The 19,542-nt window shown below is 42.5% G+C and overlaps 1 protein-coding gene and 1 long non-coding RNA gene across 2 annotated transcripts in view; both read left to right on the top strand.

Moving 5' to 3' along the window:
• Window positions 1-2,245: 2,245 nt before the first annotated feature.
• LOC113156454 lies at window positions 2,246-3,654 on the top strand. Its single transcript, XR_003298303.1, has 3 exons — window positions 2,246-2,353; window positions 2,445-2,502; window positions 3,415-3,654. It is a non-coding gene; the product is annotated as an uncharacterized LOC113156454 (long non-coding RNA).
• Window positions 3,655-13,271: 9,617 nt separating this feature from the next.
• fam20cb (FAM20C golgi associated secretory pathway kinase b) overlaps window positions 13,272-19,542 on the top strand; it is a 41,957-nt gene continuing 35,686 nt past the window's right edge. Inside the window, exons 1-3 of the mRNA XM_026351234.1 lie at window positions 13,272-14,676; window positions 14,913-15,088; window positions 18,284-18,362. Coding sequence (XP_026207019.1) covers window positions 14,165-14,676; window positions 14,913-15,088; window positions 18,284-18,362 — 767 coding nt within the window. The 5' untranslated portion in view covers window positions 13,272-14,164. The remainder of the gene's footprint in view (window positions 14,677-14,912; window positions 15,089-18,283; window positions 18,363-19,542) is intronic.

Raw genomic sequence — 19,542 nt, 5'->3', positions numbered from 1 at the left:
ATCCTGAAACAGGAGGCTATCAGCTCTCATACTAACACTGCAGTGGGTGATGATAACCATATAGTGAGACATACTAGAGCCATTCAACCCTGCCTCTATTGTCAGTCATAATGAAGTTACACTCCTCATTGTGAGCGTGGAGATTGAGAAACATCAAAGATCCATCCTTTGTTCCTTCTCAGCTCCAGATGAATATATTCATTCCTCCTTCCTCAAGCTCCTCATTTTCTCTCTTGGCAGTTCTTCTCTGTTCTGCTTCGCTTTCAGGCTGAAATCTCTTTGCTGTCGCTCTCTTCTTGCTGATGATGCCAGTTTTTTTTTTTTCTCCCTCTCTCTCTGAAACTCATCTCCATTTGGGAATTCTTGTACAAATTCTTCTTTCCCATCAAAGTCCTTCCGTCTTTCCTTTCAAGGCTAAATCAATACCTGGTCGCAGCAGGAGTTGAGGAACCTGCTGGCAACAGACCAAACTATTTGTATCTCTTAATTCAGAAGTCAGTGGACTGGAGGCTTGATTTTTCATCTTGTGGACAAACAAACTGATGAGTCTAAAGGCGAGCTTGACAGACAAGGCTGCTGTTGATCAAAAGGCCTCATTAACATTTCAGTCTGCCACTGACCAGATAAGACAACGGTGGCAATATTGAGATGGTCGCCGTCTGTCAGATGTGCTGGGCGGCCAATAACGATGGTGATAATTCATGTATGTTATCACTATCTCCATATGTCTGTATTTTAAATAAAAGACTGATTGCTTTTTAATGGAACAGATACCGTTCACAAAAGGATTCAGAACATAAACAGAGCGACGTGTGCCTTTAATTGAACATTGAAAACATAAACAGGATTCCAGACGACTTCAATATCATCGAACGTCTGTGTTGTGTTTGAGAGACATGATTTATCAATGCATATCAGCTCTCCGAACTTTCAATCTGAGAATCAATAATTCCCATCCTGATGAAGACCATAGTATGGACGGTTTCTGTGACAGCTTTCAGTGTAGCTTTTTAAAAATCCACTTGACAACATCAGGAGGAAGCAAGATGTGAAAAGGCCAATTCAAGTCACTGAAAAAAACCTACTACTTGACACCTACGAGTTTTTGTGTATCTGGAGGTAGTGGAAACGTCATTTACACAAGTCAACACCTCTATTTCACTCAGTATAGAGCTATGCCTAGAGGCATCTTCATGTGAGGTATATGAATTAGTTATTCAGTCTCTTTCAACATCAAGGATGTCATAAATTGCATCCAGAAACAGAGTGGGTAGGATCTGCAGCCTGTGGCTGATTTATATATGCATATATATACATATATATATGTATATAGTTAAGATTTCACCAATATGTTATTGCTTTTTTTCCAATGCCAGGGTCTACTGGCATTGCTATCTGGCTGCTATTCAACTTTGAGCAAGACTGTGTCTCACTAGACGTAATAGGAGCACAGGGAACTACAGTAAATTGCAGCTCAACTGGTCGCACCATCCAGTGTCACCTTCCCCGTGCACAACACTGAACAGGAAACACTTGAGAAAAGGAGTGAAACAGATCACTTACGGTGTAGGATCTTTTCCTGGCAGCATTTAGCTCTATTTAAAAGGACCAACAAGTTTATTGCCCCATAGAACAAAATGTCCTGATGGAGGTCGATAGGGGTTGTTGATCAATACCAATGACTCAATGATTGCTCAACCACGAAGGCTAAAAAGCCTCTTTCTCCGGACAAAAGCAAAACATTATGCCTGCTGGATACACTGTTCCTAAAACATGGGTTCTATGAGATGTTAACATGTTTTTTTTTTTTGTCGTATCAGATGCATATAATAGAAATAGAAAAATAGAAAATGTTTCATAGAAGCAATTGAATTGGTGTGTTTTAAATAGGTAAATGTTAGGGTATTCCATTCATCATCTAGTTTCAACCAAACTGTAGTAAACACATCATAGTGGGGATGCTATATCTATCATACACATGCTATAATCTGGAGGCAGACTTAGTGAGAGGCTAAAAAACTCGAGCTTGAGAGCGTTTCATTGATCTTGAAAGTTGTATTACATGCTAAAGGCTGGACCGTGGGTAAATTAGGCTGCTGAGGAGTGATATGTACGTCGATTCGGTGGTGGTGACTGGGTGTTCAATGAACTACAACCTCGGAAACATTAGGAATATTTGACTTGCACATTGTGTTGACTGGGGCTTCAGCAACACTGTGTACATACTGTAGTAGCTGGCGCGTAAGCACTGCATGACAAGAGGATCCAGGCTGTAGTTTAAAAGAAGACATTTGTAATTTTTGCTTAAGTGAGGTGGGTCACTGTGCCCACAAGTAGCCACTGCAGAATAATGGTAAATGATCCCATGGATGATTAGGTGTTATCACCAAATTTAAAATTCAAATTGAAATTGTGAACAAACAATTGCTTATTTCCACATTCAGCGGACATGGAGCAACATTATCTCACATTTGAAGCTGCATTTCTGGACACCTGGTGAAGGTAAGTGCAGTATTCATTGCCTTTTAGATCTACTTTGTTGTCTCCGCCGACTAATGACAGAAATATCTGACTCTTTAGCAGATAAATCTTTCATAAATTGATCAGCGACTACACTAAACAAATGACCTGTGAAGTGGAAATATTGATCATCTGATTACAATGGCACCTGTCAAGGGGTGGGGTATGTGATTAATATTAAAAACTTCACAATCCAGTGATCTCAGAGCTGTTGGCATAGCTGTCCACTCATAGACTTGCTGATAATAAATGTTCTGTTTTTAGTTTTCAATGTGGCTTCCTTTCAATGTAAATTTAGTAGGTGTTTATTTCCAAGGTACACAGAGTTCTGAAGCCACGGTGTGTCTGTGGAATCCAGAAGTGATTGGATGCATCAACTAAATTAGCTCCTGTCAGTCCCATTTTCCCAATCAATTCCTCTTTGGATACTGCAGCAGCCCTCCAGATATTTCCTTTGGCTTGGGATCAATAGTGGGATTGAATGATTGAAGACTACTAATCCAATTGACTTTTTTCCCCCCATTTGACCGAGATCTATTCAGGAGCCCTGAACTGTTTTCCCCTTGCTTTCTTTAATTTAAAGTGGTCTAAATGACAGATAGAGACAGAGGGTATTAGTGTCTTTGGGCCTGATTGTGATCACTAGCTGCAGAGTGCATCTACGCTTGGTTGGAATTTGTCATTGTACACAGACTTTGCTTTTCAGTGGGAGGAAGTGGTGTGCATTTAGGCGAGTGCATCCACTGCCCTGAAATGTGCTGGATACTGTGAACCCTTCCTTTTAATTTGATCCTCTTTAAAACTCTTTAAAAATGATCCCTGCTAAAAACTACTACCACTAACAATGATCCACCTGAATCGGCTTCGTTGATATGTTCATCCTCTACCTTTTAGTGTTCCGCCAGTCAGTGAAAGACGCTCGCTGGAAGGAAGTGAGATGAGTTGGGAAGTCTGAGAGGAGGCCTTTTACTGGTTTACCTTCAGCCACATGCATTAAGCTGCTCTCAGGACCTAATAAAGCAAAGGGCCCAGGTAGGTGGGAACTCAGACAACAGGGAAAGAGTGAGTCATGGAAATATAGGGAAACAGAAAACCCGAGCTTTAACATTTGTTTTGTTTTTCAGAAGAAAATGAATGGAATGTGTCACCTGTTGGATTAAAAGATCAGGAAATGTTGATAATGAATTCATTTTCCTTCCCTCACGTTCTCTCAGAGACATTCATCATGTCTATCGTAGCCTCATCTAGCTCTGTTTTCATTCTGCACCTTTAATCCTCTTCTTCATACCTTTCTGTTTGTGACACACTTAAGGTTTCCCCCTTTTTGTTTTTTTCGGTAAACCACTGGCAGGTGGCAAGAAACTAACCCCTCCGCCTTTTTCTTTCCTTCTGGCGTTTCAAGCACGTCATCAGTCTAATGCAATCAAGGCCGGCCACCTGCCCTGGCCACCGCAAACCACCACCCATTACAACAGAGCTTTTGTCTTTACGCACAAAGACACAAGGTCTCTGTTTTCCGCGATCCAGAGGTGGAATGAGAGATGGGCGGAAAGGTAAAGAGACAGAAACTGAACCCAGAGAGGGTTTGTACGGCCTTATTTTGAACTAAATGGGCTTATGTAAAACATGAAAAACCACAATATGGACAACTTATTCACCAGCGTTTCAGTTGAAAGCTGTTTTACATTTTGCTGGTGTCATGTGAAAGCCCTCCTTATGTTTAAATTCAGTTGAGGCTGATTACATGGTTCTTTATGTGTTTACAGAATTTTACACCCTCCAGCATATAGCGGCACTTCAAAGACTAAATAACTGTTTAGGTGCTGAGAAATGAACTTTTTTCATATGAGACGATTTCACCTGACAGATTACATGTCCCGTGGGCTATACTGTAGGTGTTAAGTGGAGGAGGAGAACGTGTGCTCCTGTCTGTGTTGATCTATAAAGAGAAACAGTTCAATAAGTACAACGGGAGGACAAGAGGCTTTAGTCGCTGCAGTCTTAGGGGAAATAAGGCAGGGATAGTTTTGTGTAAAGCTAAATCAATATGTTCTTTGAATGACAAAAACACAGACAGCGGAGGTCTTTCATGTGTCCATTTGGTGTTAGCAGTAATAGAGTGCGATGTACATATTTTATGAGGCAGTAATACTTCAAGGTTTGCCGTGTTTTACTACAGCTGATCATATCCTCCGCTCCCTTTACTGTGGCAGATATGATGAAGCACAATCCTCCGAGCTGTGGTGTAAAATCACAAAAACAATAAAAGAATGAATGCTCAATACGCTCTCATATCGGCCAGCATCTAGAAGTGAAATGTCTCACACCCCTAAGTGGTTACAAATGTTAATACACTTTCCATCTGTAATGCATTTGCATGGTGGGAACTATTTCTGTAAAAGAAAGAAGAAAAACAGTTTGCTCTCCAAGGTTGGGAAATGGATGAGGGTCAGACTTTATCGCAATTTTGCCTGACATTCGATAAGGAAAGCGGAGGAAAAACAGCCGTCCTCCTTTCTCTCGGTCCCTCGTTCAATAAAGCTCCCATTGAGGGGAGGAAAACAGCAGACACGCCTTTTTCTTTTTACCCCGAGGGGAAAGTACCTCACATCGAGGCTATCACTGAAAGGTCAAACCACCCGGAATCTCGCGGAAACTCAGGACACACACTTCCTGTGCCATACTGGGCTCTGTCCGGCTATCATCTCACTTACAATAACATTTCCTAGACTCGGCGGGGGGATATGAGCTCCAGAGGTGTTGAGAATGTCAGGACAACGCTTTGACCTTTTGATTGTCGTGAATATAGATGGGCGTCTAACACTGTGTTGATGTCAGAAAGGCAACCTGTGTCTTTTTACATTTACAGTGCCCTTTCACTCTGTCACTGCACTGCTCTGTGTTTTAACAGATACTATGTAAGCTGGGAATACAGTGCAGCACATAAGGTATATATGTACTATTATGTATGCACTTATATTTAGTATGTTCAGGTTAATCATTAAATTAATCTTTGATAGTTAACATATTAAATGCCAGACCTGCTATCCTCTAGAAATCTATTTACACTTTAGGTCGATTAGATCTGGCATACACTGATAGTTTCTAAATCCCCCCCTCACTTACTGTACATGTCTGGTCTGCTGGCTTTGTGAATAACTGAAACAAAGTCTGTAAATATCCCTTCACCCATATACTGTACAGCACTAGAATTTCCTATAACAAGGCACAAAGTTCATCTTGATACAAGTGCAAGCCAGTCAGCGCTCAGATAAAAATGTGGGCAGTAAAACAGACCCTTGAATAAATGGTGCATTGTTGATCGCTACATCATTGATCACACAGTGGCCATTTGGTTGCACTGAAGTATAAAATGGATCATAAAAGGAGCTATAATATAAAACTTTCTTAAGTGTTTTGTATGCCTTTATGACCCAGCAGCTCGATAAGTCTACTAAACAATATCCACAAAATATACTTTATCCATCAAAATCTCTTTTGTAACACTCTGTGTGTGAGAGACTTTAAAAGCCACTTGTACCTCGAGCAGAAAAACAAAGACAAGTGCCTGTTTTACTGTGTCGCCATGACTGGTTATCCTCCCACAGTCATACACATGTGAGTACACACACACACACACACACTGGGAAGCCAGGGCGGTGTTGCCAAGTAGAGCCCACCACCTCTTCCAAACCTCATATTTATGCATGTGTTTTGTATGTTTCTGGCTGACAGTGTCTGCCACTTTATTGGCATAGAGTATCAGCAGTGAAATGACAAGCGAAAGGAAGAGAAAAGCTGGAATTGGATAAAGTGGTATGAGGAGAAAGGTGAAAAAGATGAAATAACAAGTATGTTAATGAGAGACGAAGAAAGAGGAAAGGAGGAAAGGAGGAGGCGCCTGACAGGTCTACAGCTGCAAGTGTGTTGAAATAAAAAAAAGGAAGATGAAGATATGGAGATAACCTGAGTAGAGGTGCAGAGTCAGCAGATGGGAGACAGGTGTGGTGTGTGTGTGTGTGTGTGTGTGTGTGTGTGTGTGTGGAAGCTCCTAGCTGAGCTGCACAGAATCACTGGTACAGGCAAGTTAGTTAGTGAGCGAGTGTGTCAAAGTGTGTGTGGTGTCCAGTATGAGTAAAGATCCCAGATAGAACAGGTTCATATATCATTCTCCTAATGGTGTTGGCCCTAAGTCAAATCTTTGAGATATCTCTCTTTCTCTCTCATTATCACTTAACGACTTCAGTATCTGTCTCCATTTAGCACTATTTCAGCTCGGCTGTCATAACCGTTGAGATTTACTGGAGTGCGATTCCTCCACTCCCACTGCATTTAGCAACCCAAACATGTCTCTGCCGGGCAGACGGCTGGATTAATAGTGAGATTTCAGTGGGTTTTTTTTAACCATGTGGATGTTTATCTGCTTCACGTCCCAACATGAAGCGTTGCTCCAGCAGCACACCCTCGCCTTGTGAAGGTGGTCTGCACCAAATTCACAAAACGCTGTAATATAAATGTTGATTTTGTGAGATGGTATCTGTATGGGAGGTCATGTAAAAAGCACAGCAGGAGCAGAAATCTGTTTAGCAAAAGAAGCATGTCACAAGATAAGAATGTTTTTTTTTTTTTTACTCCAGTGTTGGTAACCCCTTATTAATTCAAATATTTGCATGAAAGTGAATGTGTGGGCGTGTGTAAAAATAATATTCAGAATGAAAGGTGCAGACATTAGAGTGAGAGGAAAGCAGCTAAACGGGGAAAGAAGTAGCAATAGTTTTTACTTGGTGAAACTTTGAATGAATGTTAATTTTTCCCAATTAAATTGGGAAAAAGTGGGGCAAAAGCAAAAGTAAGAAAATCCAATATTATAATGAACTTAATGCTAAACATTACGAGAAAGGTGTGACTCAAAGAATATATGCTGTAGATAAAAGCTAGGCTTTTTTCCATTACTAGTTATAACCTATAATATAACCTACATCAAATGGTTTGCTTTGTTTCCAAATAGAAAAAAACTACAACTGCAATGATAAAAGTGAGAAACATCCTTATACTTTAGAGCTGGAACCAGGAAATGTGCTACATTTTTTTTCATCTTGGTAAATTGCTTAAACAATGAACTGATTATCAAATTTGTCATAGAGCGGAGATGCGGCTGGGTGAGTAGGCCAGCCTCTACCAAAAGGAGGTGAAAGAGGACACCCAGTGATTCCAGCGTGGTCTTATTTAAATGTTCTGTGCTTCTTAGCTGGCATGCTGAGGTAAGCCACGGGCACATCAACATTCAGTCACCTACAGTAACGTTAGGTTCGATTAGAGTTGAAGAGAGGCTGATAGATGGCCGGGGCTTCTGGATAGCTTTGTGCAGAATATAGACTATATGGTGCAGACACACAGGCCAAACTGCAGCTGCACGGTCCAAAACTACTTTAAAGCACAGATTTTCTATTTCTCCACATGGGAAACACAGTACATGATGAGTGGGTGTGGGGCTGGGTGAGTAACAAAACTAAAGTGAGGATTAATATGATATATTATTACTGCTGATGACTAATAACCACAACAATAATGATGGTATGGTGTAATAAGCTGCAGTTTTGATGATGTCTAGACGCTGTTAGCTTGAGTGTAACGCATAAAGACTCCCTTCACAATGATATTTTGGCCGGGCGAGTTTGCACACGCAGATTGATAAAAAAACGTTCGCATTTATTTTGTTTTCTGAGATCTAGACGAGAGGAGCAGCACAACCCGCCTCTCTACCCTCAGTGTTGAAGTACCACCACAATATGGTTAGGCGAGCTTAATGACTGCAGCGAAGGAGAAACAGCGCAGCGCGGCTCTGTTTAAAAATTTAAAAGAAAAATGTGTTTACTAGCCCCTCGAAAGTCCTGTCAGTGTATCTCGTACCATTCTATCACTGCATCTTATTTGTTTAATACACACAACAAGTGAACTGAAATAGTAGAGTTTTATTTCTCTGTGGTTGATAAAACCACAACTTGTCTTTTTTTTTTTCTTTCACTTTGGTTTCAGTTCTGGATTAAACCAAATGATTCCTTTAAAATGCACCAGTGTCTTCACCATGATGATTCAGCATAACAACACACAACATCTCAGGCTCAGGAGTTAACAAATACGTGTACCACAGGTAACTAACTGATGAGGATTCGGGCAGCATACTGAGGGTCGCTGCTACGTCTGAACCTGAGCAGTGGGTGCCGTGCAGGGGAGGCTTAATGGTTGACAGAGCCGTGCTCTAAAATAAACATTACATACACATACGCTTGGGCTGAAATGATCCAAATAGGAACACTCATCTATCCAAGCCAGCCTTCATTAAAGTGGTCCGCCCAAGCTCTAATTATAGGATTACAGGGAAGCCAGCAGGACAAACACAGCAAGGGCCTCTGGTTGGATGGTGCTGCCCCAAAACACACTGATCACTGTACCTAGTGACCCAGGTATCCACCCACAAACACACACATACTCCTGCACAAACCCCAAACACTCATTTGCACAATGCTTATCTTTCTCCCACTCTCCGGGACGCGCTACACATTACTCAGACACACACACACACACACACACACACACACACATGAGCCAAACAAGTCTTGCACCTGGGTAAGTATAGTGCTGACCGTGTGCCTTAAAAATAAGACTTAAAAATAAACCCAAGGTGGAGCGGTTTGGAAAAGTCGCTCCCTCAGTCTGATAGCAGAGCAACGCAGACATGGTCAGGCAAAGTCTTCTCAATAACATCTTATTATAGCCACAGACAGTCTGGGCTTTTAAGATGTTTTAAGAGATGACCCTGGGGAGCCTGCATCACCACTTAAGAGATGTGATTTGGGAGGGACCGTGCATCCTTTGCTTCCTCCCTTTCTTTCTAGCGTTTTGGGGTTTTGACAGCACACGACCGTCATGTGATGATTCCCGCTGGGGTTAGGTCAGTAAATAAGTTTCACGATTGCTGATTTTGACTGAAACAGGGAGATTGTTTTACCATTTTGTCCAGACCTGAGCGGGATATGACCTGTATGCCTCAGTGGCTCACAAGTGTTTTGCAGGTTAGTTACCTAGTGACTTTAACTTGCTCATACATGTGAACGTGAGCATAAACGGTTGTAAACGTTATCTCTGTGATGGCCTGGTGATCTTATGAAACTGTACACAGTTACTCTTCATTTTGCTGTCACTGTGATTAGTATATGATTACACTAATGATAACAAAGCAGCTGACTTTAATTTACTGTTTTGCTCTATTTATTCATGAAGGAACGTGTATATTTTATTTATTTTAGATATACTAATAGTGGCGCGGTGCTAATCTGTAAAGAGCTGCCAAAATCAGTTTTTTAAAGCCCTTGGGCATCATATGAAGAACGATGAATCCTGCATATGAATATTGCATTCTGTCTAAATGAGACGCCAATTATATTTTATAAACAACGTCCATCCCTCTGTAAGTAAGAACAAAGTGATGATCACAAAGAGAACGCACATCTCTCTCACATGTCCCTAATACGCAATCAAGCAGAATGTCAACTTTGCTTTGTGATGACACCCACGAGTGATTATGGGGTAAACAAAAGGCACATAATTCATGCAAGCATTATAAGGAAATAGATGAAACGGGATAACAAAAGAATAAAGAAAGGGGATCAGAGACAAGATAGAAAACAAATGGAGAGTGAGTCGTTCAGAAACAAGTCTGATGCTTTCAAAATGCCAGAAGGTCTCCTGTGAACACAATCTATTATTATTTATTTATTTATTTATTTATTGCTGAAGTGATTATCACGGCAGTCTAAATGTGTGTGTGTGTGTGTGTGTGTGTGTGTGTGTGTGTGTGTGTGTGTGTGTGTGTGTGTGTACATATCTGGTTCCTGAAGGGAGCAACTCCAAATTGAGGTGATGAGGAGCCGGAAGAGCAAGAGGTAAAGGAGACGAAGCGGCAGCGAGAGCGACGTTGGGGCTTGTTGGGGCCAACGGAGGACATTGTTATCTGTAATATCCATTCAAATGTACCATATCAGATGCAGCGAGAGTGTGGTGCTGCTCAAGGATGGAAATTAGTCTTGTTCCTCACTCAGGCCTGGTCAGAGCAAGGGCAAATTCTGACAAATGAATTTACTCAGACAATACATACGGAACGCTGGTGATACAGAGGGGTGTATTAATGGCAGGAGAAGTGGAGGGATGTGAAGCTGAGAGGTCCGCGCCTCAGTACGCCTCCCAAACCAACCCCACGTTTCTTCTTACGATGCTAAACAACTTCACGTGAAATGAATGAGCCGGGCTGTAGATTGTTACTATAATATAAATATATAGAAAAAACATTTCCCGCTTCAAACTTCAGATATTGCTTTGTCCCCAATTTGATACATTCCTACATGAAAGAGGAAGTTGGAGAGACGAACAACGAGGGCTTTTTTCTGAAGAGTTTACAAGTTAAAAATGCACTGAGCTGTCAAAACGTCCTGATTCTTTCAAATGAATAAACCAAAGCTGCTGGTATTATTACTGACTTTCTGCTACGCAATGAAGGCATTAAAAAAGGATATTCTTCATAAAAGCTATAGTTAAATAGTTACAAGAATAAATATAAATTATGGTATTTGCATTTTTTTAAAATAATATTACAGTTCTGCATTCATTTTTCCACTAAATAAAGGCATGTTATGTTATGAAATATCAGCTAACACAATGAAAATGTCGTTTCTCATCTTGACTCAACTCCCCTCTCGTCCGAATCTACTTGGCATTTGTAAAGTAACGAACCTCACCCTTCAGTGTTATGGAGCAGATAGGAAAACAGATTGTGCTATCTTGCTATTCCCCCGTGCTATCTCGCTAGTAGACACTGTGAAGTGTGGAGGACATAAATCTTGTGTATTTACGACCTGTGCTGTAGTCAGCTATCTGTTAGGATGCCCTGCCTTCCTCCTCCTGATCTTGTCTGTGCAAGGTCTGCGTGCATATAATGCTGCTGTCACATTGGATATCAGAGGATGGTGTTTCTCAATCAGCCTGTTGTGGCACAGACTATGATCAAAAGGAGCTCTGTTCAGAAACCTTGGGCACAGAAAATATTAAAGTTGTGGACAAAGGCTGAAATGCGACACTGGAAATCCCACAGTTGGAGCCTTTCGTCAGTGGATTTGTTGTGTCGTTCCTCTCGTGCCGTGGTTTGCCGTGATGGGTTGCATTTGTGCTCAGTGGTGGAGTGAGATTATTAATTTGGAGCTGTCATCTCACAACAGTCTGCTTCTATTACCCCATCGGAAGCACTAATGTCATTTGACAGCATATAAAATGAGAGTAAAAACAATGTTGTTGAGAGAATCCTCAAGAAGAAGTCCTCTTGATTCCTCCTGAAAGGCTCCGGCTACCATTGCACAGGACAGGCCTTGTGAGGAGGCACTGACCCATCAGCTGCTCTGATCCATGTCTGACTGACATCAATACACATTCATCTCTGCTTGTTTCACCTCAGGCTAGCAGGCCATGGGCTGCAATGACTGACGTGGGTTCTGGACAGGCAACAAGCATCACTTTGTCTTCCACTATTTGCCCTATCACTGACATCAGACACCAGATGAGGCAACCTGGTGGAGCTTTTGCTTTGTTGGGAATTTAGTCACTGTTAAAAGTGACCGGTCCACCTTATGTATGCAAACCCTCAATTACACAGTCATTTGGGAAAAAAGATCCATTCTTATTTTACTGGGAATACAATAATACCTCTTTCTGGAGTGAACCAGCGACATCCTGTTCACTGTGTATAGGCCCAGGTTAGCAGGTTAGTTTTAATTTTGCCTCTGTCAGCTTCATTACCATTCACAATTAATGTGTTGTTCCACTGGGTAATTCTCCCTATACAGCCTATCTGAAGCAATCTCCGCTCTTCACTCTCATGAATCTTTTCTGTGTTAACACGACAGCCACCGTCATCGCCCTCCTTCTCTGTCTTTGGGCTCTTTTTTTAATTACAAACTAATCTAGGGAGGTGATCACATACAGCGCGATGTGTTACTAGTGCATATATGCCAACGCTTTCAAATGCAAGTAGTCTATTACCCTGTCTATCCTATGCCTATTTTCAGCCTCTAGGAAGCATGGGTGCATCCATAATGCTGTGCCAATTAGCCGTAAAAAATATATACATTAGTCCACTGAGTGCATGCTGTGCTGCATTTGGCTTTCAAAGAAATGTACAGTATATGGCACATGTGGTTCATGTGGTGTATAGGTTTGACAGCACAGTTAGTTTATTTCTCTATTGCATTTTTTTAGATAGACCAGTGCTGAAAGGTGCTTTGTGGTTTTCATTTCATGCAGCCTTTAAACATTATTGAAGATGTGATAGCTGCTGAGTGGCAGCAGTGCAGGATGGAACTGGATCCTCAGACTGATGAGAGGTCTAATAGGCCTGTCTAATGTATCATCGATGGATTGACTGCCGTCTCGGAGGAGACATTTCAGAGGGATTCCAGCAGATGTATTACAGAAAGAGAGAGAGAGAGAAAAAAAAAATAGCGCTTAGCTGCTGTGTGTGAGCCAGGTTGAATGTTGGCCAGTGGAAAGACGCCCTCTTGTTGCGCAGCCGAGATGTGCAGAGAGGAATTCTTCCAAGAGGAACACAGACGAGCAGTTATATGCTTCACATGGTAGCAGTGTCTCTCATTATCCATGTCCCTCTCTCTCTCTCCCTCTCTCTCTCTCTCTCTCTCTCCATCTCAGCCAATCTGGGCACGGTGACGCTGCGCAAAAGGCTGGATCTAGTCTTGGCTTCATCATCATATTTAACACACCCACCCAGATTCACACATGGCACAAGAGGCGCATTTTCGTATCCCGCTGTACTCTTAGACATTGCCTGGGCCTGCCGGCTGGGGAGGGGGGGATTTCTGTGTCCGGTTACCTGTGCAGTTTAGCGCGTTGGCTGGCCTCGGGTGGTTCGTCAGGACCCCCAATGTGTCAGACTTACGCATCCTGGATCGCCGAGGCGGATGAGAGCACACATGTCGACTCCTTTTCGGGGACTTTCTCTGAAAGCATTTCAATGTGAAGAGCCGCACTTGCCGTGCGTTTACACGGGTCAACGTCCCAGCTGATCCGGGACTGAACCCTCCCGCAGGGGATCGAGGTGGTACGAGAAGACCAATGCGCGCACTTGGACTTCTTGGACACGCATGTTTAACGGATAATTCAACCCCTCGTCTCACGGCTGCTTCTGGATGCTACACTACAACTCTGTTTTCCTTCTCGAATAGTTCGTGGTCGACCCGGAGAGGCGAGACCGGCTGTGCGCAGAGGATATGGCTTGCGTAAGTCGACCGATGGTCTGAGCCGAGTCGACCCGCTTTACCTGGACGCTTGCGGATGATTTTGCGCTTCGAAAAATCTCTCCCCGGACATCTCCGCGAATTAAACAGCACTCTGATGTTGAAAATACCAAGGCTGAACACTGAATCCTTTACTCAAGACGGCAAGTGAAGATGGGTCCTACGTGTTTAATGTCTATTTCATTAGATTGGCGTCCAGTCTAATAAACATCATAAGCGATGTAGTCAGTTTGTTCATTTGCGTGTTCATCATTTGCAGCAAATACTCACATCTGCTCAAACGGGAGACCATGAAGATGATCCTCCTGCGCAAATTCCGGGTTTTAATCCTCATGGTGTTCCTCATCGCCTGCTCGATGCACATTATGATAGACTTGTTACCGAAGCTGGAGAGGCACGGCAACAGCGGCTGCTCCTGCTCGCACACGCCGAGCGAGGAGCCCCAGAGCTGGGGGAAGCAGGGCTGGCCTAACAAGCACACCCTGCGGATCCTCCAGGACTTCAGCAACGAGCCCAGCTCCAATGTTTCCTCCCACTCCCTGGAAAGGATCCCGGCCACAGGCGACAAAACGCAGGCTCTCAGGAGGCTGGAGCACTACGGGCAGCGTGGTGACAAGAAGAGACAGTTCATCCAGGACGCCACATTGGCCAAGAGCATCCCGGTGAAAGGTTCAAGGTTGTCGGCTCTCTACGAGCACCCGTTATATAAAAGATCACTGCCACCTCTGACAAACGAGGACACACTGTTCAACGTCAACACGGACATCAGATTTGACCCCAAAGCAGCAGAGGACCAGGAATGGTGAAGTGTTTTGTTCATAAAGTTACATGCACAACTAATGCAATTCACAATCAGCTCTAAAATAAGCAAATCTATATAAAGGGACGTTTTATAATTCAAATAAAGAGCAAAACCTGGGATTCTAGTTCAGTTCCAGTTGTTTGAGTTGAACCCTGCTCGTGATCTGTTGTACAACACTTTCCGCTCTTTAACACCTGACAATCCTCTCCTCTTCTTTTTTTCTTCCTCTCACTCAGGAATACCGAAGGCAACGTAGATGAGTTCAGCCCCACAGGGGAGCTGACAGCTGACTCCTACCCCAACTGGCTCCGCTTCCACATTGGGATTAATCGATACGAGCTCTACTCCAGACACAATCCGGTCATCGATGCTCTCCTGAAGGACCTGGTCACCCAGAGGATCACCAGCGTGGGTGAGTCATAAAGAAACAACTTTGGAGGGGTGGGGAGGTGAGGGGCGTTTGAAGGCAGCAGCAGCAGCCGGTATGAGGGTTTCAGTGCACAGATGGAGGCTAAGAATCACACTGAGGACACCAAGCTGTCAAAGTTTTAGAGACCCTGTTGTAACAGTTTGCACTTTCCTTATGAGTGTCACACCTCATCATCTCTGTCTGGAGGTCAAAGTTCAATGAAAGCTTTTCGTTTTTGAGAAACAGTGTCAGTACTGTTGCCAAGTAGCACTATCCCACATTTAACCCACTCATTTAGCATAAAAGTCTATGAGCTCTATTCCTCCCTGATGTGTTTTGTGTTCTTTGGTTGAATACAAGTGATACCTATAAATAAAGCATTGTAAAGACGCCCTATGGTGTTCTGTTACTTTAATTAGTAGAATTTGATTGATAAATATATATACACCAACAGGTTGAGGTTTTATTGAATCAAATAAATCATCACTTATAATAATACTGTGTGTTGAGCCAGTTGAATCAAGTCCCTTCTCAGTTTCAATAACAATACCTGCAGAGTAGAAGGAGTTGATTCACTGAGCTGTATCTAAAGGTTTTTTGTCAGGGGAAACCCCCCCAAATGTTACAAATATAGTCTGTATTATCACGAGCAACCCAAATACAGATTTTACCCAGCCTATCAAACACGATGTGTCCCAGTTTGGTGAAGAACTTATGGAAAACTGGCAACGCCGAGTGTCACATTAAGCCAAAGGGGACTGTGTGCCTCTGACGTGCAGGAAGTGGGTCTGCCGTTGAAAAGTGAGAGCAGGGGCTGCTAAGTGATGGACAAGTGTGCTACTTGCTGCTGCAGACTGTGTTGATTGGAACACACTCCTTATCACGCACGCGCGCATCAAGTTGAAAGCCGACCGCGGGCTGTTGCCGAATCTGATCAGCCCGCACACTCGTGATGCACAAGGCTGGGAGGGGATAATAAAACGCCACAGTCGTCACAATGCATCACACCTGAGAGAACACCTGGTCTGGATGCAAATCACACAGCTCCTAAACATCTCAGTTTCATTCAAATCAAACTCTGCGGCTTGCACAGTCTAGCTTTGTACACACAGCCACAAAACCTTAGCTGCAGTTACAAGTGGATACCTGACAGAGGCGGTAAACCATCCTGCGGTAGTTATTTGAAGTCTATTTCTCCTTTTTTTTTTTTGTGAGGTGGTGACGGTGGGGGTCGTCTTCCTTTTTGGCTCCATCCAGCTCCCACATTCCAAGAGTGCTTGTCGACTCAAGGTCGCCCATATTGCGCTCGCTGTAAAAAGTGATGGCAGGTTTCAGGTTTATCAGCCAATGAGGACACTGTAACTGGCCTGCAGTGAACATTAAACTCTCACTGGGGGTCGGATTAACTGTTTATAATACTAGCATTCCTATCTGGTCACTAAAGGAAGGAAGAATTTCGTTCTTGCTTTGGTTTGATGTCTTTCTAGTCAAGATTGTTCTCTAATTTTCTCTGATTTTTCTCCCTCTTACTTTCTGTCTCACAGCCTGGGTGGAGAGAGGAAGCTGCTCTGTAGCCAGCTAAATACACGGTGGCTCAGTAATTACAGAGCCTTAACACAGGCCTAGGGCAGAATACCAATAGAAGCCAACAGCACTTGGTTATTATCTAAACTTAAGAATAGGAGTGTCTGGATGCATTATATGCTACAACCCCTTCACAGCAATGTTCATCAAGGCACAAAAACAGCAGATAGGATCAGTGTTACTGTAGATGATAGGAAGCGTCTGCAGCGCTGCAGCCCAAAAAGAGACACAGGTAAACACATTCACAACGTGAAGCGTTGACAAATGTGGTTTACTCGCTGCGAGTGGAGGTTGAAATGAAGCATTATTTTCATGGTCACAGTTGCTCTGCATGCATGAGTTCCTTGCAATTACAGTTAGATTTGCTTTTATTTAAAATGGCTCCAACCCTCCACACGAGCACGCGCCGCTTCGTGCAGCAGCAGGTCAGACGGCCATCGATCCTCTCGCTTGTAACTTTTTTTTTTTTTTCTCCGTTAACATTTTTCTTGTTCTCACAGCTCCCATATGTAAAAAAATAAATGAGAGCATTGATTGAGAAGGTTGTCCTTCAGCGAAACACTGTTTCCAATTGATCAGTTGAAGAAATAAGAGGCATAGTGGCTGCTTGTTCAGTGTTTTAGCCCTGTATAGTCCTTGCCCCAGCACTGAACACAGTCCCATGAGTGCCTTTAGACTGCATTATCATGTTCAAAAAGGAAGGAAACATGAAGGATAGAAGAGTGAATAGAAACACAAAGAGACAGAGAGAGAGGGAGACTAGACCCTCCAGAGAATATGCACAGAGAGAGTAAACAGCGGAGGAACAGAGAGCGCTGTGCGAGCACTGGCTGTCCTTCACCCCCTCACTCTCTCTTCCCATCAAACAAACACTGTCACTGTGTGCACTCAGTCTTTACAAGCACAAACACATGCATAAGACGCACAAACACACCAACACACACACACACACACACGGCTTTACATACACCACAGAGCACTTGACTGACAAGAGAGGGGAAAACCCATATTTCAGGTTTCAGATGTGCCGTGAAATGTCTCTAAATGTAAATCAAACTGGTTGTTTTTTTAATTGTGTTAATTGTAATGTTATAGTTTAATTGTAGGAAACGTAATAATGGCCAGTGACAACCAACTGAGCTGCAACTTTCGGTTAGTTAATATGTAGAATACATGCTAATCAGTAATCAGGAGTTAAATTGAAGCATTCGTTAACTGCCTGTAGCTTAGGGCCTTAAAGTAGCACAGCACCCCTGTTCAAATGTCCTAGTATCTAGTGCTCCTTTAAGAAGCAGGAAATATCGGACATTCACTGGCTATAGCGTGTCAAATGTGAGGATTTGGAATTTAATATAGTAGGTTTTGGACAAAACAAGCACCTGTCATTAACAAGGTATTGTAGTACCGCCAAAGGGTTAATTAATTTGTGTACTAAAACGAACTGTAGCAAAGCTATGTTGAATTTTAAAAGGTCATCTAGGCTAACTAACACCAATACTATTATCTCATACCTAGGTAGTCAATAGTTTTTGAATAACTAAAGGTAATCTCCAGTGAGTCAAAGCCAAATATGTGTTGTTGTTAACATCAGTGTTGTTTGTTTGACTCCAACAGCGATGAAGTCTGGAGGCACTCAGCTCAAGCTCATCATGACCTTCCAGAACTACGGCCAGGCTCTGTTCAAACCCATGAAGTAAGTCGTTGTGCCTTTTCAAGCCGAAATGCATTTTATGTGTTGTATGTGTAAAAAAAAAACAAAAAAAAACAAAACACAACTCTTGCTCCCCTGGAAATAAATGCCCTCTCATCTCTCCTGCTCTATGGGCCAAGCTGTAGAGTGTCGGGTCCACTCTCTTCAAGAAAAAGCAATCTCTTCCACTTTGTTTCAAAGCTTCAGCGCCATTTCAGCACAAAACTCCAGCTATGCGGCTCCCTACTTCGACCGACTTCCTTTTCGTTCTCCCCACAACATCAGCCTCATTTCCTTTATCTCCTCTTTGGTTATGTCAAATAGCTTTCATTTTAGCACAACCTTGATATTTGATTTGAAGGCCGACATCATTCTGCTGTGTCAGAGCCAAATGTTAAATAGGCCTTTCACCTCAAAGGGCTTTGAGGTGACACATCACATACTTTGGTGGCCAAGTCGGAGGTCCATATCCCTCTGGCAACACTGGCTGTGTGATTTTATGACTGATTCATCTGATCAATTTTCTGTGTTTTGATAATGTCAAACCAGCTAGTCAGCTAAATGTCACTGTCTTGTTGCCAGCATGAGATTTTCATGCTTACTAACAGAAGCACATTTCTAATGCTACAGATGGTAGTTCCCATGACCAACTGGAGTCTTTTCCAAATTTTGGGAACCATGGTCTGTTTCTTTTGCTTGTAGTGTTACTGATTCATTATCAGTATTAGTTCATGTCTGTACAGTTGTAAAACAAATAGCTGCTGAAGCTGTATTTTGATAGGACTGGCTAGATGATATTTATAGCACATATATGAGTGAATAATGCAAGAACAAAATAAAATTATTACTAAAATAATAATTACATCAAAGGAGTTTGTCTTAAATATGATTATAGATACAGTATATTAGTGTCACAGTCTACAAAGAATTTGTGTTTCAACTACATGTCATAAATACATTTCTGACATTTCAAAAACCCTAACTGAAAAGTGGCTGTAAACTCTGCAAATTAAATAAATGAATTCATAAATCCCTGCCTCCATAGGCATACATGCATTAAGAGGCACGGATTCCCTGATCCAACATGGCCACCGAGGTGATGCATCACCACCATTGGACAGAAGTGGGTCAGGCAGCATCTATATGTGCAGTATATATATATATATATATATATATATATATA

The sequence above is a fragment of the Anabas testudineus genome, chromosome 19, assembly GCF_900324465.2.
Source record: "Anabas testudineus chromosome 19, fAnaTes1.2, whole genome shotgun sequence".
NCBI lineage: Eukaryota > Metazoa > Chordata > Actinopteri > Anabantiformes > Anabantidae > Anabas > Anabas testudineus.
Note: the sequence above shows the minus strand (reverse complement) of the source record. Positions and strands in the feature narration are given on the sequence as shown.